This window comes from Podarcis bocagei (assembly GCF_964188305.1).
Source record: "Podarcis bocagei genome assembly, chromosome: 8".
In the NCBI taxonomy this organism is placed as follows: domain Eukaryota; kingdom Metazoa; phylum Chordata; class Lepidosauria; order Squamata; family Lacertidae; genus Podarcis; species Podarcis bocagei.
The window spans coordinates 55141229-55163579 of record NC_138133.1 but is presented as its reverse complement, the minus strand read 5'-3'; the positions used below and the strand labels follow the sequence as shown (position 1 = coordinate 55163579).

Below are 22351 nucleotides of genomic sequence, written 5' to 3'. Positions count from 1 at the left end.
ATGGGGAAATCAGAGGGCTTGGTCATCTTGTTCAAGAGGCGAAAATCCACCACCAGCCTTTTTTGGGGCGTGTCCTTCTTCTTCACAAAGAAAACAGGACTGCCCCCTACTGCCCTGGACTCCCGGATGAAACCGCGCTCCAAATTGTGATCTATGAACTGTTTGAGTTCCTGTAGTTCATCCTCCGACATGGAATACAGCCTCCCCTTCGGTAGCGTCGCCCCTGGTAGGAGGTCAATCTTGCAGTCATATTGCCTGTGCGGTGGTAACTTGTCTGCCTCCTTCTCGCAGAAGACCTCCAGAAAGTCTGCGTATTTGTGGGGGACTGCTTGCAACGTTCCCAACTGCAGTTGTGATTCCTCCTCCTCTCCCTCCTGTTCGGGCAGGATGCAGTGTTCTGCGCAGTAAGAGGAGCCGAAGATCAGCTGTCGCTGGTACCAAGCCAGTGTCGGACTGTGCCTGTCCAGCCAACTCATGCCCAACACAATGGGTGTGTCCGACAGGCGGGTGACGTTAAAACTGATGACTTCCCTGTGGTTGCCAAGGCGCATCACCATTGGCGGCGTTTGCTTCACCACCTGCCCCCCCAGCAACTCTCTACCATCCACTGTGACGACTTGCAGGGGCAGAGTGGCCGGCAATAGCTGTATAGCGTGCTGCTCCACAAAATCCTGTGCTATAAAGTCTGCGTTGCTTCCAGAATCCACAGAAAGCGGCACTTCGATAGTGACGCCATCGGGCAGCTGGAGAGATGCTGTGAGTTGCACTACTGGTTTGGGTGGGAGGGGGTCCGTGGGTTGCAAGATTGCTGGGGACTGCTTCAGTGATGCGTCTGGCTGGGCCCCAGTGCCTCTGTCTCCAGCCAGACATCGTCGTTTCCCTGCTGTTGTTCGCTGTGTTGCGTGGCCGCTTTCACCGTTGCGGAGGCTGCAGTGTGCTTGGAGCTCCTCTGGGGACACTCTTTCGCCAAGTGTTGAGAGCTGTCGCATATATAACACTTCCTGGTCCCTCTAGGAGGTTTAGTCTTGACTGCCGCCGGTGCAGGGGCTCTGGTAGCTGACTGAGCCCTGGCGCCTCCCACCTCCATAGGTTCCACTCCCCCTCCTGGCGGAGGTGTGGATTGCGCACGCGCAGCTTCCCTGGGAACGAAAGAGAAACTTCTCGCTGCTTCGCGCCCTCCACGTCCTTCGTCTCTGCACCATGGACGTTCTTCCAGCCTCACCCCCACAGTCAGCGCCCTTTGGACCACTTCCTGCGTGCTCCGGGGCCTCTCCCCCCTCGCAATTTCGTCTTTAACAGCACTGCTCAAACCTTCCCAGAAGAGGTCTCTGACTGGGGGCGAATCCCGGTCCCATTCTAAGGCACTGACCAGCGCAAAAAAGCGGGCGTGATACTGGCGTACGCTCGCCCTCCCTTGTTTCAGTCCATGAATCTCCCGTCGGGCAAGATCCACGTCAATGGTAGATAAAAAGCACGCATCCATCGCTTTGATAAAGGCATCTGCATTCTGAAGCGCCGGATCTTTATCCCTCCACAAATTGCGTAGCCACGCTTTCGCATCCCCATGCAAATGGGATAGTGTAAACCCCACTTTCTCTTCCTCATCTCTAAAGTCTTTCGCTAGCAGTTGCAGTGCGCACATTACGTCTGCTCGAAAATTGGGGTACTGTTGTAAATTCCCATCGAAGTGAGCCACAAGCCCTCCTGCTCTCCGTGCCAACCCAACCCCCTCCGGTCTGGGTCCTGGCTGCCCCTGCTTAACCAAGGCTTCAAACCTGGCGTGGAGATCTCTGTAGGCGGCTGCTGCATCCTCCTCTCTTTTCTTGGATGCCTGTACCTCCGCGTTCAATTGGGTCACTGCCTGTTGCAGCGCTGAAATTTTCTCTGCTTCCGTCATCTCTGCCAACCGTTGTGAGCTCGCTCCCAAACACCAATTTCCTCCTCTCCCTGCTTCTGCCTCCGCTGCGAGGTATCAGGTGTCCGAAGCTTTAAGGAGACGGGTCTTACTGTCAGGGCTGCCACTCAGTCCCAGCTCACATAGGACCACGCTAGCCAGCGTTCAGGTTAAAAGAGTCTTTATTGGATTACAGGTTGCATTTCCAAACTGCAATGTGCAGCCCTACTTCTTCTAGGTCAGACCGGCGAAGACCCGTCTGAGTCTCCGCCTCTAGCACACCAGCTTAATATCCTAGCCTTGCTCCACCTCCTGCGCCTTTCCTTCCGTCTCTGGGTCCTTCTGCCCCCCGGGGTCTCTTCTTTCCTACTCTCTTCTGACGCGGACCCCCCTGACCCTTCCGCCTCCTTGCGGCGGGCTTTGGGACCTGGCTCACTCTCTGGGCTGCTTACTGCGCCAGCTTCCGCTACATTTGAACTTGGCGCGCGCGCCCAACTCTCCACCTTCCTCTTGATCGTTTCGTCGCTCCCCGAGGTGGGCGTGACTACTCCTGACTCATGCTCTCCCTCCTTCTGAAAGCCTCCGGAACCCGATATCTGGTCCCCTTCCTCCCCTCTGCTCCCGGCTGGGTACGTGGGTCCCGATCTCCAACTGCTGCTCTCTGATCCCTCTCTGGACCCTTCTTCCTGGGGTGTCCCCCTGTTTTCCCCCCTTGCTCTGACCGCTGGCGCTCCCTTCTGGGAATCTTCGGACTCACTGGATAAGCTCGGCGATCTCGGTTCGTCATCCCCACTCATCTTTCCTTCGTATTCCTCCCCCTCGCTCTCTGTCTCCTCCCTTCTCTGCGTCTCTGCTCCTGAACCCCTGACAATTTCTTTTACTTAATCTTTTACAGCTGTAATCCCCTTTTTTTTCTAAAACCTGAACATTTTAGCATTCCTCAATTTTACAATATTTCTTAAGATAAATTTTGAATTTCTTCCAATCTTCATCCGCCGTCTCTTTCCCCTGGTCTCCTCCCTTCCTGTTTGGTCTATTCCTTTTGAATAGGTTATACCCCTCATTTTCTACATTCCAATAATGAGTCTCATTCTCAGGATCCAGCCCTGTATGACATGTAGCAAGGTGAAGGTGAGATAGTCACAGGTAGCTTGCTGAGAGCATTAAAACTTGTGGTTTAGTTTGTTCTATGTTGCCATAAGGCAGCTCTAAAAAAGATACAATGTTAAGGTTGTCATTTTGCTCTTTCACCTTGATATACAGTGCAAGTTGCTAAGAATTCCTTGTGCTTCCCTGCTGTTTTTTCAGTAAGAAGCAAACTGATTATATGTTTGGCAAAGGGTTGTTTGGGTTAGAATCTCCAAGCCACTCAGTCATCCAAGGCATGTATAACAGATTTTCAGTAGAATATCCTGATAATTCACCTCCAAACTTACTAGCAAGTATCTGAGTCAAACCTGGCAGCCATACTTTATACTGAAGCCATACCTTGTACCTTATAGGTAGGATTGATGGGCTTCTCCTGTTGACCCACAGAAGACCAATTCTCTTTTCCAGAATGTGGGGATCTTGGACTTTCCCAAGGCATTCTCAGTCTTTCGTGGATATCCTAGTTTCTTCTTTTTTGATTGGAATACATGTATTCCCAGAACTTGGCACACATGTATTTTCCTTCTCCCATTGCAACTTTGACAGTATTGCTTACAAATTTCTGGAGAATAGCTCAGTGGTGCCCCCCCCCCCGTTAGAGCATCTAAGGCATGCATGGGTAAACTAAGGCCCAGAGGCCGGATCCTGCCCAATCGCCTTCTAAATCCAGCCCACGGACGGTCCAGGAATCAGCATGTATTTACATGAGTAGAATGTGCCCTTTTACTTAAAATGCATCTCTGGGTAACTGTGCCCCTGAAGGACCAGGTGCGCAGCCTGGGAGTCATTTTGGACTCACAGCTGTCCATGGAGGCACAGGTCAATTCTGTATCCAGGGCAGCTGTCTACCAACTCCACCTGGTACGCAGGCTGAGACCCTACCTGCCCGCGGATTGTCTCGCCAGAGTGGTGCATGCTCTAGTTATCTCCCGCTTGGACTACTGCAATGCGCTCTACGTGGGGCTACCTTTGAAGGTGACTCGGAAACTACAACTAATCCAGAATGCGGCAGCTAGACTAGTGACTGGGGGCGGCCGCCGAGACCACATAACACCAGTCTTGAAAGACCTACATTGGCTCCCAGTACGTTTCCAAGCACAATTCAAAGTGCTGGTGTTGACCTTTAAAGCCCTAAACTGCCTCGGTCCAGTATATCTGAAGGAGCGTCTCCACCCCCATCGTTCTGCCCGGACGCTGAGGTCCGAGCCGAGGGCCTTCTGGCGGTTCCCTCATTGCGAGAAGCAAAGCTACAGGGAACCAGGCAGAAGGCCTTCTCGGTAGTGGCGCCCGCCCTGTGGAACGCCCTCCCATCAGATGTCAAAGCGATAAATAACTACCTGACATTCAGAAGACATCTTAAGGCAGCCCTGTTCAGGGAAGTTTTTAATCTGTGATATTTTAGTGTATTTTTGGTTTCTATGGAAGCCGCCCAGAGTGGCTGGGGAAACCTAGCCAGATGGGCGGGGTACAAATAAATTATTATTATTATTATTATTATTATTATTATTATTATTATTATTATTATTATTATTATTATTATTATTATTTCCTTCTAAGCTAGTAAAGGAGAGCAATTATAACAACAACCCTCTGTGGGGTATCGGAGTGCTTTGCCCATTGCAGTTTCCCCTTGGCCACAATATGGCCAGAATAGAAACAAAGTAGGCAGATTGGAAGCAAGAGATTCAAAGGAGATAGTATTATAGGAGAATTAAAGGAGAAAGCAAATTATACCTGTATATGTTCTTCTAGTCATTCAGGAATACTTGAGCATTATAAGCCACGTTGCTGTGGCTTTAAACCAGGCTTCCTCAACCTCGGCCCCCCAGATGTTTTGAGACTACAATTCCCATCATCCCTGGCCACTGGTCCTGCTAGCTAGGGATCATGGGAGTTGTAGGCCAAAAACATCTGGAGGGCCGAGGTTGAGGAAGCCTGCTTTAAACAGTGCTTCAGTAAACATGCTCCTGAAGGGAGAATAATTTCAGGTGTTCTAATGCTGCTACAACAGTTTCAAAGGCTACTGTCTTACCCAACTCTCTTTCTCATGCACAAGCCCCTTTAACAAAATAGTTCAGTTATAAGAATACACTTACAAGACTTTGTGCTGATGAAAACAAACACAGCATAATTCTGAACACTTGAAGAATAAAAGAAACGAGTTTTCCTTTGTCTTGCTGACATCCAGCATAATTCAGTTGGTTCACTGTTATTTAGAAAATTATTACTCTGCTTCTGTTGGATATTTACCATCTGCCTAATTAACACCACCAGCCAGCAGGAAGAAAAGGAAAAAAAAACCTTATGCAATCAAATTATCGTTTAGGTGGATGACTTTACATTAATTTGTATGTAAAAATAATAATAATTGTAATTTGGAATGTGGTTACAAATATACAACTTGATCCAGCTGGATAATGCAGGCATGGAAGCAGTACTTTGTACATGGATCCAGGCTGCATCCAGTTTCTGTTGTTGGACTGAAAGTCATGAGAGCTACTGCTCCAAACAGATGGTAGGAGCTGCCAGCACCATTAATTTGTTGGGTGGACAATGGGTAGTACTGTCAACACCATTCACATTCACTCCCAAAACTGTTTGTTTGTTTGTTTGTTTTTTGTTTGTTTGTTTGATTGATTTATATGCCACCCTTCATCATAATATCTCAGGGCGGTTCACAGATTGTAGGCCCTGGGTGACCAAGTTGATATCACTAACAGTCTTGATTGTTGTATATGTGTGTAAGGTTAACATTTGCATCCACAACTGTGCATAGAGCTGAATCTACTTGTAGATACCCATGTAACTGTATCAGAAACAGACTTACATTCTGTTTCTAGGTTAATTTGGTTCTTCTAGTATAGCAGAATGAATGTATTCTCCTCTTGTACATCTTAGAGTAACATTGAAGCACAATATTTCTCCCCCCCCTCCCTTCTATTATTTTTGTTCTTGAGTGCTTGAGTGGCAGGGAATCTTATGAGGTCTTTTTGATCCAATGTTAATTTCATAAATTGCATTCCACTTCCAAAGTTCCCATGAAAAAGGTATTCAACCTGATCAAGACTCTGAGAAAATTGTAATGGGGTCCTTGAATTCAGCTGCTGGGGAGGGGGTTTTCTATCTAATGGAAGCTGTGAAAATATCAAAGGTTTTATGCCTTTGAGGCAATTTTTATTCTACACACAGTAGTGCAATTGCTTTATTACAGTGTAAGGGTGTTTAAAATGGTCTCTTTTCCAATGCAGAAATGACTGCTTAATACTCTATAGGATTTGAAAAGGGAATATGCTCATTTTGTTTAAAGTTTGCGGTGTTTTTATTTATCTGCTGCCTATCTTAAGGATAACCCTATCTTAAGGTTCATGACATTTTAACTGAAACTCTGCTTTTCATCTTTCCACAGTCTTTTCCTGGCCCAAGTCTAGAAAGTGAAGATTTTAACATACCTCCCATCACTCCACCTTCATTACCTGACCATTCACTGGTACATTTGAATGACACAGAATCTGGTTATCCTTCACTGTGTCACCCGATCAACCATAATGGCCTGCTTCCATTCCATCCACAAAACATGGACCTACCTGAAATCACAGTCTCCAATATGCTTGGCCAAGATGGAACACTGCTTTCAAATTCACTGTCGGTGGTAAGACTTTTATCTACATATTTTTCAAAGCATGTTTCAAGTGCCCTTATATCCTTCTGTAATTGGATTTAAACATCTAGTACTGTTTTGTGGTTTGCATATGTAGCTTTCTTAATAGATTATGTCTGATATGCAGTGGTTTGAGCTAGTGGCTGGTGAACTCTTCTTGATTCAGTTAAGAATTAGACTCGAATCAGAAAATATTTGTTTCTCTTCCTGAGTCCAGAAACATTTAGGGTGTGTTGCTCTCCTGATGAGCAGAATCAGGCCCAAATATCAGGCCTCCCACTCCTTCCCTCAAATATACTGGGTATATGGTAGAGAGCTATTCCTTAGGCTTCCTGGTACCTGTAACACAAGGGAGAGAGGGAGGGAAAACCCTGGTTTAGGCTTCATAGTGGAACCTTTGAAGGTAAATGTATTTGATTTATAATTAAGCTAAGCATTGTGAGCTGGAAATATTTATAGTTTCCAAACCAGGCTTGTAAAATTTTTGGTTACATCACCTGCTTAGATTTAAACCTACATTGAGACACAAGTAGAGTTCTTTCAGTTTGACTGGATATGGTCCAAAGTAGTTATCTACAGTAGAAAACCGTAGATCACATTTGTACCCGTGGCAAGAAATCCACAGCTGGCCCTGCTTTTTCTTGCTTCTTATTATCACACGTGTTGTGTTGTTCATTCCAGTGTTGGAAAATAGTTGAGGACTAGACAGTCCATTGAATTTTCTGTTCTCTTTTGAGGTCAGAGCTTGACCATAGTCCTTCTATTCTACTGGGTGAAAGGTTATTTTTAGTAATTTTGGGAACTACTTCAAATTTGCTTCAGTTTCAACTTACAGATAAAATAAACTACCCCAGCTTTACATAAAGGAAAGCGATCTGAATTATATGGAGGGTCTTAAAAATAAAAAAGTAAAAGTACCCAGAGAAGGTAAGGGTAAGCATCTGACACTTCAACAAAGTGCTCCAGCAGTGCTTCATGGATATGACCTCTTCTGTACTGAAGTTAGAGTTTGGAAGCTGAGTGTTCCCTTAAGTATTGAAGCTTCATATCTGATTCTTGCAAAGAAATGGGAACAATAGAACTTTGAGAGCTTATAGATCATTGCACTGAGCAACTGGAGCAAGGGAAAGGAGAGCGAGGCCAAGGGATGCAAGTAGCCAACCTTCTTTTGAGATCTTAAAGTAGGCCGGGCAGAGAGAAACTCAAAACTCAAGGGGAGAAAAATGATTTAATAAGACTCAAATAGTTTGTTTTCCCTTGAATTATGTGTTGTCATCGTTATTTCATCACAGGGTATTTATTTATTTTAGGAAATGGATCAAATCATTCATATTAAGTCAATCTCTAGGCGGTGCACAATAAATAAAATGTAGAACAGCAAAATCTTTGTTTAATTCATTCTTTCTCTGTGTTCATCAGAGCCCTTCCTTAACACTTCTCAGAAGGCTAAAACCTCAGTCTCGGCCAGTGGACATCAACGAGAATGTCATCCAGGCAGGAATCAAGCAGTGGAGATAGGGACTAGCCCCCTGGAACTAGTGACAGATATTACGGGAAAGGGTACAGGCAGAATCATCAGTGACTCACACAAGCAACTTCCTTTCCAATTATAACACACAAAACTGTATGGAGCGAACTCCTAGGGGACCAGGTTCCTTTGCCCCCCCCCCCCCAAATAAAATAATTGAGCACCCCCCCAAAAAAATGTTGATGGGCATTGCCATTCAAGTGGTTTGTGTGCCCCACATCATCTGATTAATTATGCGGGGTGGGGGAATCCAGAGATGAAGTAGGCAATTAGCTGCCAACTACTGAGTCGTAATAACTATTATAGCCCCAATTCTGTCACTACTCTTTTTCTTGTATCCTGGCCAAACTTGCGGCGGAACTTTTTTCTTCCACACTTTTTCTTTACAGTCTCCAATGACCTAGCTGACCTCTTCAGCAAGTGCTCCTTCTATATCTTAAAATTCTTTTATACTGCCTAAAACTAAACCTCATTTTCCCCGCCTAGGTCCCGAATCCATCATCCATCACACCTTTCCTTTTTCTTTAGCAGTCTGAGCTCGTTCTTGGGAGCTCATCAGTCCAGATCAATTCAATATAGCACTTACTAGATTGTATTGAGATAAGACCTCATTCACTGACAATGGTTGTTTTGGAAAAGGTTGGTTTGGGGGTTTTTTTTTATTGTAAAGTAAGAAACCAAGGTTAATTTTTTTTTGTACCAAAGAACATCTATGTTCTTTTAAAGGTCTATTATCTGCATGGCAGTTAAAATAGAGCACATATTCTTTCAACATTATGACATATTTTGGAAACTAAAGAAGGAAAAGATAAGGTGGATTTCACTTTATCTGAGTGGTTTAAATTTTTAAATTGTGAAGTTTAAAGTGAAAAAAGACAGTAAAAGGCAGTAAAAGTGATGGATTTATTTCTGAAATGCTCTTTTTTGTACTAGCAACAAAAGCTGGGATAATGCAGGTTTATTATCTAGCTTAGCATATATTCAAAGCTCCCTTTGCATTCTAAAGGCTACTGAACAAGTGTTTTGACAATGATTACATCAATAGGTAGAACAGAGGACACATGAAACTAAAGTAGAAATGTTTCTATGCGTTTGTAGCAAATGCAGCATATCAATACATTCAAATGCTTTCACTGTAGCATTTCCAATTTACTGCTTACAGGAAAGAATGACATATTGAATAATACCACTTTCAAAGAGGACCATTGTTGTTTCCATTTCTGAAATATTCTTAAATGTTTGCATTAATTTATTTTATATAAAATTTTCAATATGTCAGAATGTTATTTGATTTTTTTAAAATCTATAGAACACCAAAGTCAGATAAAGTTACCAGATTCAGAATAACAAAATCCTTTATTTAAAATAAAATAAATATTATAGGGATTCAGTTTCTTCATACAAAAACTCAATATCACAGCATTAGCGTTCCATCATATTGGCTGCAATAAAGGCTGCAAACTGTTATATAACATTTCTGCACCAATAGCTGAAGCCTATTTTTTATTTTCATGAGAGGACTAAAGAAAGCATCTTACAAAACACTGGAGGAAATGGAACACCTCTACTTCATTTTTCTGTATCATGTAACATGTTTATTTTTTTGTAACTGGTGGTAGTGAACCTTATGTAAGAAAAGCCAGCTGTCTGTAATGACAGCAGCATTTTTTATAGTTTGAGCTAAGCTCAAGTTACTTGTGGATCTCAGCTTGCATGTACTCAGAAGGATTTTTAACTTTCTCCCTTCTCAGTACCACTTTCCCTTTAACACATCAAAAACTTCTGACTATCTCTCTCTCTCTCTCTCTCTCATCTTCCACCACTTCATGTGAAGCGAATCTGTGTGTCACATAAGTGTGAGCTGAACTCTGAGTGCTTTATACCTTCACCTGGTGTTGGCTGATTACATTTGATTGCTGTGTCATGCTGAAAACCAGGGCTTGCAGTGTGAGAGAAAACAGAATCCCTGTGACCCAAATGTGTGGGGTAAATAACAAAATAATCAGCTGTGTGCCTGGATTCAAAACACAGGGCTAAACACAGGCTGAACTCTGCAGCAGGGGAGAGCACCCAGTAGCAGAGTTTAAAGTCAAGCAGAAGTAGAACATTAGGAATATAGTTTGTTAGACACTTTTATCTCATTTAGTCTTGCAAACAGCACTCCCCTCTTTCTACCCCTCTTAGCATGAACAGGACCACACACTGTAAAGTAAGTTTTAAAAGCTTTACTTACAAAACATTCCAAAGGCAGATTAATGCATTTATCCAAGCAGCAGCAAAGAGAACACAGGCAGAATACGCTTGGGTAGAAAATAAAGATAGTTTCAAACAAGTGATCTAAGCTTGGATTTTGCTTAGATACGTCTTCCTTTGTCATTGACATAGTGGGGAGAGAGAAGGAACAGGAAGAGAAAGCTTCGCTTCCTGCCTCATCAGAGAAGAGGGCATGTGACCTAGCCGAGTCTAGGTATCCAGCTTTTTTGTCCCAACCCCATCATACACTAACTAGTACTCATACATAGTTATGTTTGACTGCAATTTCCCACATGCAGAACTTGCTGTGACCCATCTGTGTATTCTTCCAGAACTAGAACATTACTGAGTTGCACACACAAAGCTTATAGTCTAAACTTTAACAGAGTGATAGAGGGTAGCCGTAGATAGAGGGAGCAAAAAAATAGTTGCACAAGGATAATGTGAATAACATGTGAGAGAGAATTCAATTGACCATACTTAGACTTAATTTCTGCCCAATGGCACAACCCTATACATATCTATTCTGAATGAAGCTCAACTGATTTCAGTGGAATGTATCTCCAGATATGTGTGTTTACAGATAAGGGTGTATAGGACTGCACCCTAAAAATACTACCAAAACCACCAAATGATACAAAAGGCACTTTCTATATATAATGTGCTTTATATATAGGCACTTTCTATATATAATATATAATTCCCAGTTTAACTGTCTACCCCAGATGACTTGATTTGGAAGCTATTTCTCTATGCTGAGATAACACTATATGAAAAAAGAAAATACTGATGTCCCTCCTCATGGAGTCCATAGAAAGTCTACACACACACACACACACACACACACACACACATATGAAACCCACCAAAAAGTAATGAACAAAGTTGCCTCCTCAAAAATACACGCATGTGCAGGTATATACACACTCACAGTTTCTCATTCAGTAATGGAGGAGTACAACTGGGTAATATGGGATGATACTGCCTAGATAATATTCACTTCATTCAAGCAGCAATATTAGGAAGGATATGTAGATGCAAAATCTCTTCAGTTTTTGAAAACTGAAAAGAAACCCACCCATCTGATTGTCTCTCCCAAACCTTGCTGCAAAATATCATGAAATAATCTAAGAAATGCCTGATGTTAATGCAATATGGTGCTTTATTCGCCTCTTAACAGAGATTCCATAGAGGTTGAAGGAAAAGAGAAACCAAACATTTATAAAATTGTTGCTGTAGATATAATTAGATCCATTTTAGGACCAAAAGTTTTATGTAGCAAACTGACAGAAGGATACACAATAATTATAGTTCGTTGACAAGCTGAAGAGAGTTCCCTTTTTATCTTGCAGCTTTAGAAACAAAACTGTAAATAAATATGCTATTTGACAGATTGTAATTGCCATCAGCAGGGCATCTTTTCATTTAATCAGATGGTGTTATTAAAAAGGGGGTTACAATTAAACATTTTATAATGTGACGTAGAACTCCATTAAAATTCTCCAGCAAACAGTAATTTGCATTTGATGCTTCTGCAGCCCCTTTCTATTTGCAGAAATGTTATTGGCTGTGACCTTCCACTGGATGGGTCTCTGTTTGCTGCTCTTTTCATTCTTTGATAAATGATATTGAGCATCCTGTCTCTCTCCCTCTCTGCCTGCCTCACAATGCACTTGAAAATATAGCATGTCTACATTAGATCCTTTTGACCCTTACAGTGGAACATGCAAAACAAACGAAATGAAATGTTGAATTCTCTTGATGTAGAATTAATGTTCTGGATTTATTTTGCAAATAGTAGGTTCTATCCAATTTGCTATTAAATCTGTTTCACTCAAGAGTAATAGGAAAAAATAGCAGTTAGGGCTCAACTTAGGAAATCATTTAATATCACTCAGTGAAGGATACTTCGGAGAATAAACACACACACACACACACACACACACACACACACACACACACTGAGCAAGAGAGCTCACATTTCAGAAATCTTAAGGCAATGTATCTTGCTAGATGATCTTTATAGAAAAGAACTGCTTGAGTTGTAGCTCTATATCCTGCCTTCTGAATAAATACAAACCTATTTTTTTCTGTGGGTTTGTGTTATAGAGACTATACAGTGGAAAATTTGATCCAAAGTACTGATATAGACATCTTATTTCTGGATCACCACATACATTTCTTAAGAAAAGTTAGTATATGTGGGAAGAAGAGAGAGCAGGCCCAGTATAATACATTTTGCTGCCTGGGGTGAAGGATAAGATGGTACCCCATGATTCCACATGTAGAAGCCAACTGGAATGGCATTTCAATCTTAATTCTGAGTGAGTACATCAAGAGAAAAAAATCTAGAATTCACATGTGCTTTAGCCACACATGCTTTATTCGTTGGTCTGCATCCTTAACCTGCTTAGTCTTTTCGCCAGCTTCAGTTTCTTTGGGCCTCCTTTCCCCTGCCCTCTGCATTCATTTGATGGGGAACTACTACCTATGAAAGACCAGCACTAAACACTGTGCCTTTGAATACTAATTGCTGCGGAGCAAAGTAGGGAGATTGCTGTTGCACAAATATCCTGCTAGCTTCCCATAGGAAGCTGGTTGGCCACAATGAGAATAGGATCCTGGAATGTCAGTATTCTTACCTGCCCTTCACCGTGAAGTCCCGGGGTCAGTTACAACAACAACAACAACAACAACAACAACAACAACAACAACAACGATCAATTAAAACTATTTAGCGAATACAGGCAACCCCCTATTTATGTGTCTTCAATATGTGTATGACTATGCATATGTGCATCATACCAAATCCAGAAGTGACCCAAAAAATCACAAAAACATCTGAAAAAGGGGTGGAGTAGGGCAAGGGTGGGGAGTGGCGGGGGCAGAATGGAGTGTTTGCAGATATTTTCAGTGTTGCTCGAAATATATGCAATTTCACTTAAACACATGATGCCTTGAAAGGTAACTCCTGTGTAAATGGGGAGTTGCCTGTAGTTCATTCTTCAGCATATAGAGGTAGTTGCTCAGTTCTTCGGATCTTGGTCATTTATTTTATTTCATCCAGTTCAAACAAGCATTCTCATCAAGCAAGCACCCACAGTGTACAGATGAAGAGTGGAGACTGAAAACAACATGTCAAGCCATCCCATTCTGCAAGATTCATGATTTTGAGGCGTATTTAAATGATCTATGGTACAGCCGTAATGTTTGGCAAGATGAGCCACCTGTTGTTTGCTTTTAGCATATATAAAAAGAATTAAAATGAAGGCAGGTATTTAATTTATGTGCCCTGCTTTCTCTGGCTTTACTTTCACCATGGGTCATGTAATAGGACCTGCAATGTTAAGGCATAAAATAGCTTGTGAAAAGGTAACTAGTTACTACTCCTTGGTGAAAGGAGATCTGAAATGAAGTGTTGGCAGTTCCATTGAATCACAGGTTACCAGGGAGACTATGGCTCATGTTGCATGTGCTTATGCCATAACAGAGCCATATACAACACTCAAAGTTCAGCCAGGAGCCACAAACCAGGAGCAGGAGTTGCACCAGGGATTCCAGAGGAAAGGGAACAAGCCAATAGTCAGAGCTAAAGAATGCATGGAAACATGTCATAGAGGTGAAGACATTGTTGCTCCAAAAAGGTTCCAGCACAAACAGAAATATCAATGAATGTCCAATTGCCAGCCTAGTTGTGTAGAGCTTAACATGGTGATCCAACCACCACCATCCCAACAAGTCCAGGGGGTGGATTAGGCAGAGGAGTACTTCTGCCCAACTCTCCTGGCTCAGCTGACCTCCTGGCAATGGATGGCAGACCCACTGGCCAGTTCCTCACTGGCAGGCGCAAGTAGAAAGTCTTGAAACAGGGTGTTATGAGAGCCAGTGCAGGGTCCACTTGATCCAAAGCTGGTCCCACTGTTGCCGCACAACAACATCAGGCCTGGTTGTCCTGCCATTCACCTGTGAATGGCAGGGCTGCAGATGCAGCGCTGGTTCCTTAGACTACTATACAGACAGGGAGATGTGGCAGGCAGCAGTTTTGATATGGGCAACCAAACATAAACACAACCAAAGACTTCCAACTTGCAACCCTGACAACTCCCAATAGCTTATTGACTTTGCTTGGCCTATCTGTTCCTGTTGGTTCTATTAACCCAAGACCCACAGATTGGAGCATTGAGGAATAAGGAAAAGGACTTTGCTCTAGCTGAGATTCCTGCATTGTAGGGGGTTGGACTAGATGACCCTTGGGGGTCCCTTTCAACTCTACAGTTCTATGGTTTTATGACTCAGTGATAGAGAAGGCCCCAGGTTCAGTCCCTGACATCTCCATGCTTAAGTGGGAAGGACTCAAAAGCCACTGTCAGTCTGTGTACGAAGCTAATAAACCAGCAATTTGATATGAGGCAGCTCCATGTATGTCAGCTGGAAATATTTACCCTATTCACTTTCAGTCATTATCCACTGCCCAGACAAGCCGGTATGTTCTATAAACCAGGTTCTATAAAGCTACTTTAGGCTTATGAAAGGCCTTGAGTTCAGTCACTAGGATTCTTGGCTTCACCTTTTTCTTTAAACAACAGCTACTCACTCCTCGTTGCCACATCACAAAGCTGTTTAGCATGCATCAATGTGCTGTGAACTAGATGAATAGATCTTTGGATCCTGGCTTTGAATTTGACAAATTTATACGGGTCCAAATAGGCAATGATATGGCTGATCTTACTGTACCATTTATTAGTCTGAGCAATACTAAATCTAGGCAGGAAAGAGACACAGGAAGAGAGAGAAATGACCAAACAGCCAAGTACAGTAGAATAGTTTTGTGTTTACGTGTTACATTTTGTACTTCCTTGCACCCTTGTAATAAATCCTAAGCTTCTGATTATTTTCAGTTTATGTTATATGATCCTTACTGGAAATTTGAAGACTTACTCTAGACATACTCTCCCCTCCCCTTTTGTGGGGGCTTATTTACTACCCTTAGTAGTAGAAAAGTCCTATTTCAATCACGTTTGAAATACCTCATTTTAGACAAGTACGTGCTGCTCTGCTTACAAAACATATATGAGTGGAATATGCAATTACCACAACTCAGTTGCCTGCCACAGAAACATTTCAGCATTATAGCATTACAAAAATAGAATGACATGCATAATGAAAGATTTCAAGATTCACCCAAGGCATTTATTCTCTTCACCTTAATGTTCTCAGCAGAAGCAGAGTATCCATTAAAAGGTACTATGAATTATGGTTGCCTAGCAACAGGAAAGAGCTTGTAACAGCACCACAGAATGAAATGGCTGGTTGATAAAATGAATTTTCTCTGAGCATTAGCCTGTTGAAACTGCCTTTTCTTGTGGAACATAAAGTGCATTTATTTGTCTCATGCATTTTTTATTAGAAAATTATTTGAGTTCCAGAGACTTGAATCATTTTGCTACAGGAGATATTTGATTTTAATGTGTTGTACTAAAATAAGTGATAAAAGACATTTTCTTCAAAGTAAAGACACCGCACAATTCTAGGTAGCTTCTTTGAAGTAAGAAATAAAATCTTATATCGGGCATGCAATTACTTATTTCTAATTAAGAGTGACATTAAGTAGCAACAAAAGTAAACTTTTAGATTTTTCTTTGAGGGACAAAGTTTGACATAGTAGGCAATATGTGGTGAATAAGGCAAACAGTTCTGTTGTAGGTTTGACATGAGGAAAATCTGATTTTGCTTCGTTACATGGTACATCAGTCTCTATAGAAGCCTGAAATAAAGAAACAGTTGTGACTATTATTCATGTCTACAGTTTACTTTAATGCTTATTTTTATCTTAAATTTCCATAAGTATTGGAGAAATGTGTATTCGAGAGAGAGAGAGGATATGACATCTGGTAGATAGGCTTTGTTTTAGCTATTACAAGTAAATCATAGCATATAAAATATGAACAGCTTTCTTTTAAGCATTTTATTAGGATACAAGTAGCCAATCTAGTGCCCCCCATATGTTGTTGGATGTTGCGGTACAATTCCCAATCCCTAGTGGCCAGTAGGCAGGGATGAGGGAGTTGTAGATCAACATCACTGGCTGCACCTATACTAGATTATATGTTAGGATAATCTCTAAATTATATTGTTTTCCCTTACTGTATCTGGTTTATCTAACATCTGTAGCAGTCATGGCACAAACAGAAACTTTCTCTGTAATAGCCATAGAGTCATCCTGTGTGTAGCAAGTGGGCAGTGCTGGCCTCGAATAGGGAAGAAGTATTCTTCCTGTGGTCCCTGGTTGGGATTGAGTTTATGCCTGTATTAGGAGTCTAGCAGCCCTTAGCAAGTGGCATAGGAAGTTACAATAGTCTCATGAGCTCCAACTTTTCTCCCCTTTCCTTCCTTGACAAAGTTCATAGAATCACTATAGGTACAGGGTCTAGACCTTGGATTGCAAGCTAATAAGCATGGGTAGAGAAGCTACTAGCATGAGTTTGACCAAACTGTGGGAGGCAGTGGAAGACAGGAGTGCCTGGCGTGCTCTGGTCCATGGGGTCACGAAGAGTCGGACACGACTAAATGACTAAACAACAACAACAACAGAGAATACAGACTTTAGTTGCCAGTAAACATTACATTGTTTTCTTTCTTTCTTTCTTTCTTTCTTTCTTTCTTTCTTTCTTTCTTTCTTTCTTTCTCTCTCTTTCTCTCTCTCTCTCTCTTTCTTTCTCTCTTTCAATTTCTATTAAGAATTTTCAGTGTAAGAGACAATAAAAGTCAAACTAGTCTAAAGAAGATAAATAGGAAAGAAGCAAGAATAAGCAGAGAATAAAGAAAAAGAAAGAGGAGAGTATAAAGAAGAGAGAATAAACACGGGGCCTTCTGTCACAATTATATCTTAATCCTTATTCCACACACAGAAAAGTGAACCCTCCCAGCTCTCACCTGTGAGCTTCCTCCTCTTCCCCCCAGTTTCCCACCCTTGGAGATCCTCTCTACCATGCCTCTCACGCAGGGCCCTTCACCCTCCTGTGTGTATCTTCATTAATCCACGATAGGAAACTTCAAAAAAACAAAGCATAAATATAGAGAGAAAGCAAAAAAAAAAGATGATTATAGAAAAAGAAGATAAGAAATAAAAAAGAAGTAAAATAGGATATGCCAGTTAATTATATTCAAAGTGTGCACTCCAGAAAACTCTAGCTGTGTTAGTGTCTAACTTTTTCTCAATCTGCTGGGCATCCTTTTCCACTGAAAAAGTCCAAAAGTAACTCTTCAGTTATTTGACAGTGGAACAGTCTCGCTTGGGAGGTTATGGACTCTCCTTCCTTGGAGTTTTGAAGCAAAGGTAGATGGCCATCTGTCAGGGACGCCTTAGCTGAGATTCCTGCATTGCAGGGGGTTGGACTAGATGGGGATCCCTTCCAACTCTACAATTCTATGGTTCTTTTGTCATTAAGTGTCCAAAATAGTCTTTCTCTGGTCCAATATGACGGATTTCTCCCCAAGGGTTCCAACAGCTCTTAATTATGTAATAGTACATACTTATTTGCTTGTTATGTCTTCCTTAAATCATACTCAGTTCCATATATTCCAGTCCCATTTCCTGATGTCCAAGCTTCATCCTGGTTTTTTAGGGGGGGGGAATTCATGGTCTGAAAACTATTAATAGTACATAACATTTTACAAGTAAAATAATGTAGCTTGCAATTAAAGGTAAGATAATTTCTGCAGGTTAAGAAAGGCTTATGCTATACAATGATAGATCAGACAACAACTAAGGCAAAATTTGATATTTTCGTCTGTGATCCCCCTTTTGCACCATACTGGAGGGGTTTGCATTGCCTGGAGGTGTTTCTCTACCCAGTCCTCCTACCTTCACCCACAAAGTGATGACAGCATCACTCCACTGGTACAGAGCTCCCCATTGTGCCCACCAAAGGGGCAAGTAGGTTGTATCCCAAATTATTGCACCACCTCCAGGCAGACACAGTGGTTTGCCTTCCCCAAGCTTCCAACCTGGCTGACATGAGCAATGGGGCTGTGAACGAGGTGGTGGCTCCACCAGGCTGTCACATCCTATTGTTGTTTGGAGGAGGCTTGGATTGTCTTATTGGACAGTTTGGTTAACAATATTCAATAAAAAATTTACTTTAACAGATAACTGCAACACACTTCAATTGCTGGCAGATCCTGTTTCTAACTTTTTAAAGTCCTTTTCCCTATGCATATACATTCAGAATTAAGTTCCACTGAATTCAGCAGGAAGGGAAAACTAATAGGATTGCAGTCTTTCATAGTGGAAATTGTTTAGTCTTATGTCACATTATAAAGGACAGATAAAGTGCGTGTGATTTATTTTAAACCATTTTGAAACAGTTCTTCATTAGGTTACATGCTGAGGTGTTGTAATTTAGTACTGGACCTTTTATTAACTTTGTGGATCAATGCAACAGATTGATACTGATTGCAAACAAAATATTCCATTTAAACAGATAATTTATTATGTTATTAGTATTTAAGGTGTTACAAGAAGATTATTCTGTCAGCTCTAGTTTATTAATAATACTGCTTCTAGATGAAGTCATTTCACACTAATTTGCTGTTTCATTGTTTTTCCCCCTTACAGAAGACAGATGTTCATAACATTTTTTCTGAAGATTCCAATGCTTTGCTAACCATAACATTATTTATTACTTGTTGTGTTTCATTGCATTCTGAATCTTTTTTGGAAAGGCATAAGACTTTGTATGGGAAAACCTACATAGCAATAGCTAAGTTTAAATTAGAACACCTCATTTAAAATGATGTGGCTTGTTTTCCGGTACGTTACCATTTGACAATGCATATATATAATATGATGCATATGTTCTTCTGAAGAATAGCTTTTAAAGGGCTTCCTGGTTGCATACAGTTTTGATTCATAGATATGGGGCCAGGGGCTCTTTGGGTTACTTTAACTTCTACATGACTTAGAAACCATGAATATAAGATCAGAAATCGCTGGAATTTTTTTTTTGTCCACATGGTTATTTATTGTTGCTGTTCACAAACCAACTGACCAAGCTGTTTGAATGCTTTGATTTCAGCAAAACGTTTTATGCCTTTTGTTTCATTTATTCTATTTATCAAAGCCAAGTCTTTTAAAGAATTGGCTAGAAATACCATTCTGGAGTGTACAGTCAGAATGAGACATATGGTAGATAAAAATGTGTAAAGAAATAGCTAAATGTGGTTGTAAGTATTTCTCAAACATTCATCCTAATAGATGGAAACAAAGATACATAAACACTACCCACAGCCAAATTTAAACAATGGGTCTGCCAAAACAGATAATATAGTAACAACATGACAGTATGCAGCATGCTGTTGAACCAAATCTTTATTTGTCTCTTGTGTTGTTCATTATCATGCGCTGTAACTAAAGGAGTTGCAATAGAATCTACACTATTCAGTTATATTGCAAAGAGTTGTGTGCAAAATAAGGCAGATCAGGAAATAAACTTTATACATAATGTTGAAAAAAATGCTTATGATGTAGCAGGAACTTAAGGGAGCATACCTTGCAGCATCTGGTTCACATAACTACATCACCAAGAAAAAAAAGGAAAGTATTCAAGGGCAGAGAACCTGCTGTTTTTCACCCTTTAAGCCTGAAAAATTCATAATCGGATGCAGGACTGAATTCTGAGCCTCAGAACCAAACCACACTTTGAGAGAAGTAAATTTCACTGAAACCAGTTACCTTTATTTCCAGGTACAGGTATAGCACTTAAAGCAGAAAGCATGGTCCTCTTTCAAGTTCCAAGTCTCCCATAGATACTAACACAGATACTGTTCATCCATTCATCATTCATTCATTTTATTTGTATGCCTCCTATACACAACAAAATTAAACAAACACTACAAAAATAATTTCTTAATAAGTCCTGGGGGCATGGCGCGCCGGCCACAGGGGTGTGGCGCCCAGCGCAGGTGGGGGGAAGCCATGATGGCACCCCACCGGGATCACGCTGCCGGGGCAGTGCGCTCCCCCCATACTCCTCTTCCTCCACCACTGATCATAACCCAGTGGCACATGTTTTGCACACACAAGGCTCCAGGTTCAATGATCCTGGAGAGCTATTACATGTCAGAGCAGATAGTACTGGTGTTCTAACTAGTAGCCCAGTGTTCTTCAATCTTGGTTCTCCAGATGTTGGGATACAACTCCAACCATCCCCAGACAGCTTAGCCAACAGGCAGGACTGATGGCAATGGCAGTCTTAACAACATCTGGGGGCTCAAGGTTGAGGAACATTTGCCTAAGCTGATACTAGATTGTTTCCTAAGTTCTTATGGAATCCCTTATACCTAGGTATTTTTAGAAATGAATGTATACTATAACATTATTTATTGAGGACTGTAGCTTAGTGGTAGAGCAGCTGCCTTGTAAGCAGAAGACCACAGGTTCAACCCCACAGCATCTCCATGTAGGGCTGGGAGGAGCTCTCTGTCTGAAACCCTAAAGAGCTACTGACAATCAAGGGTCAGTATAGACCAGGGGTCTGCAACCTTTAAGACAAACAGAGCCACTTGGACCGGTTTCCGAAGAAAAAAACAACTGGGAGCCGCAAAACTCGTCATTATAAAAATAACTTTTTTGTCACTTTTTTATTATTTCTTTGTTTGACCCCTCAGAATTACTCCTCATAGAAATAAACATTAAATTAACAAGTTACCTTTGTGTGTGTGTGTGTGTGTGTGTGTGTGTGTGTGTTCTTCACTCCCCTTCAAAACAGTGACCAGCGTACATGCCCCCTTTCAATGCAGTGACCAGCGTACATGCCCCTTACAATGTAGCGGGCGGGCGGGTGGGAAGGTGATGTTGGGACGGTGCGTGACTAACACACACACACCGCCCCCATGCGATGTCACAGCCAGTACAGCACCCGCTATAGTGGGGAGTGTTGGGGCGCACAATGCGCCTCCTCCCCTCACTAGTATTCGCCCCGGAGCCGCGGCAAAGGTGTAAAAGAGCCACATGCAGCTCCGGAGCCATGGGTTGCTGACCCCTGGTATAGACAGTACTGAGCTAGATGGAGCAATGGTCTGTTATCTATTTACATTAATACAGTACCTTCAACATTCAGAGAGTAACAGAAGCAAAGAGAGAGGCATGGAGAAGGGGGCAGCGAAAAAATTATTTCCTGCCTCAAAGTAAACTTATTCCCAAACATGCTAGACACTTAAAAGAATCAGTGTCCAGAGCTATTACACAAATTTGTGCATAATTTGCAAATACTAATTCATATGGAATTGATAAACATGTGTGCTTCTGAGAAGATAGTGCATGCCGATCTTGCTGGCACTGCATTTTGTGGCAATGTGGAGCCACCCTACAAGCAAAGTATTTTTAAAAAGCTTATTTTTAAAAAACAAAATGGAGGAAGTAGCAAGAAACTTGGAACCCAGCAGAAGAGACCCATTGCTCAGGCCTCACTGGGCCATCCCCTAACAGTGTCACAGCGCACAACATATTAAAATGCACAGTCAAAACATCTAAGAAGTAAGCAGATACTGCTTAAGACACTGCTAAAATAATCAAACTTGTTTGGAAGTAGGTGTCATTGAGGTCAGTGAAACTCAGTTCCAGGTATACTTACTTAGGGTTAGGCTTCATGTGACATAGATGGATTTGCTCACATATTTACCAACACAACAAAAGAAAAGTTTTGTATACTTCTAATAGGTCCCCTTTTCAAAGTGTAACCATAGTTACAGTATGCAGTTTTTGGCTGCAGGTATAATCACAGAGCAACACTTGATCTCTGCAATTTAACAATTTGCTTAGCCAATGATCATAAAGATGGTATACAGATGATTGGAGACAGAATTATAA

The 22351-nt window shown here is 41.7% G+C and overlaps 1 protein-coding gene across 2 annotated transcripts in view; it reads left to right on the top strand.

Moving 5' to 3' along the window:
• The window catches only part of TOX (thymocyte selection associated high mobility group box), a 225898-nt gene that overhangs the window by 129320 nt on the left and 74227 nt on the right, over positions 1 to 22351 (top strand). For both annotated transcript variants that reach the window (XM_081204731.1, XM_081204732.1), the window contains exon 3: positions 6450 to 6692. In XM_081204731.1, the coding sequence (XP_081060857.1) occupies positions 6450 to 6692 (243 nt within the window). The remainder of the gene's footprint in view (positions 1 to 6449; positions 6693 to 22351) is intronic.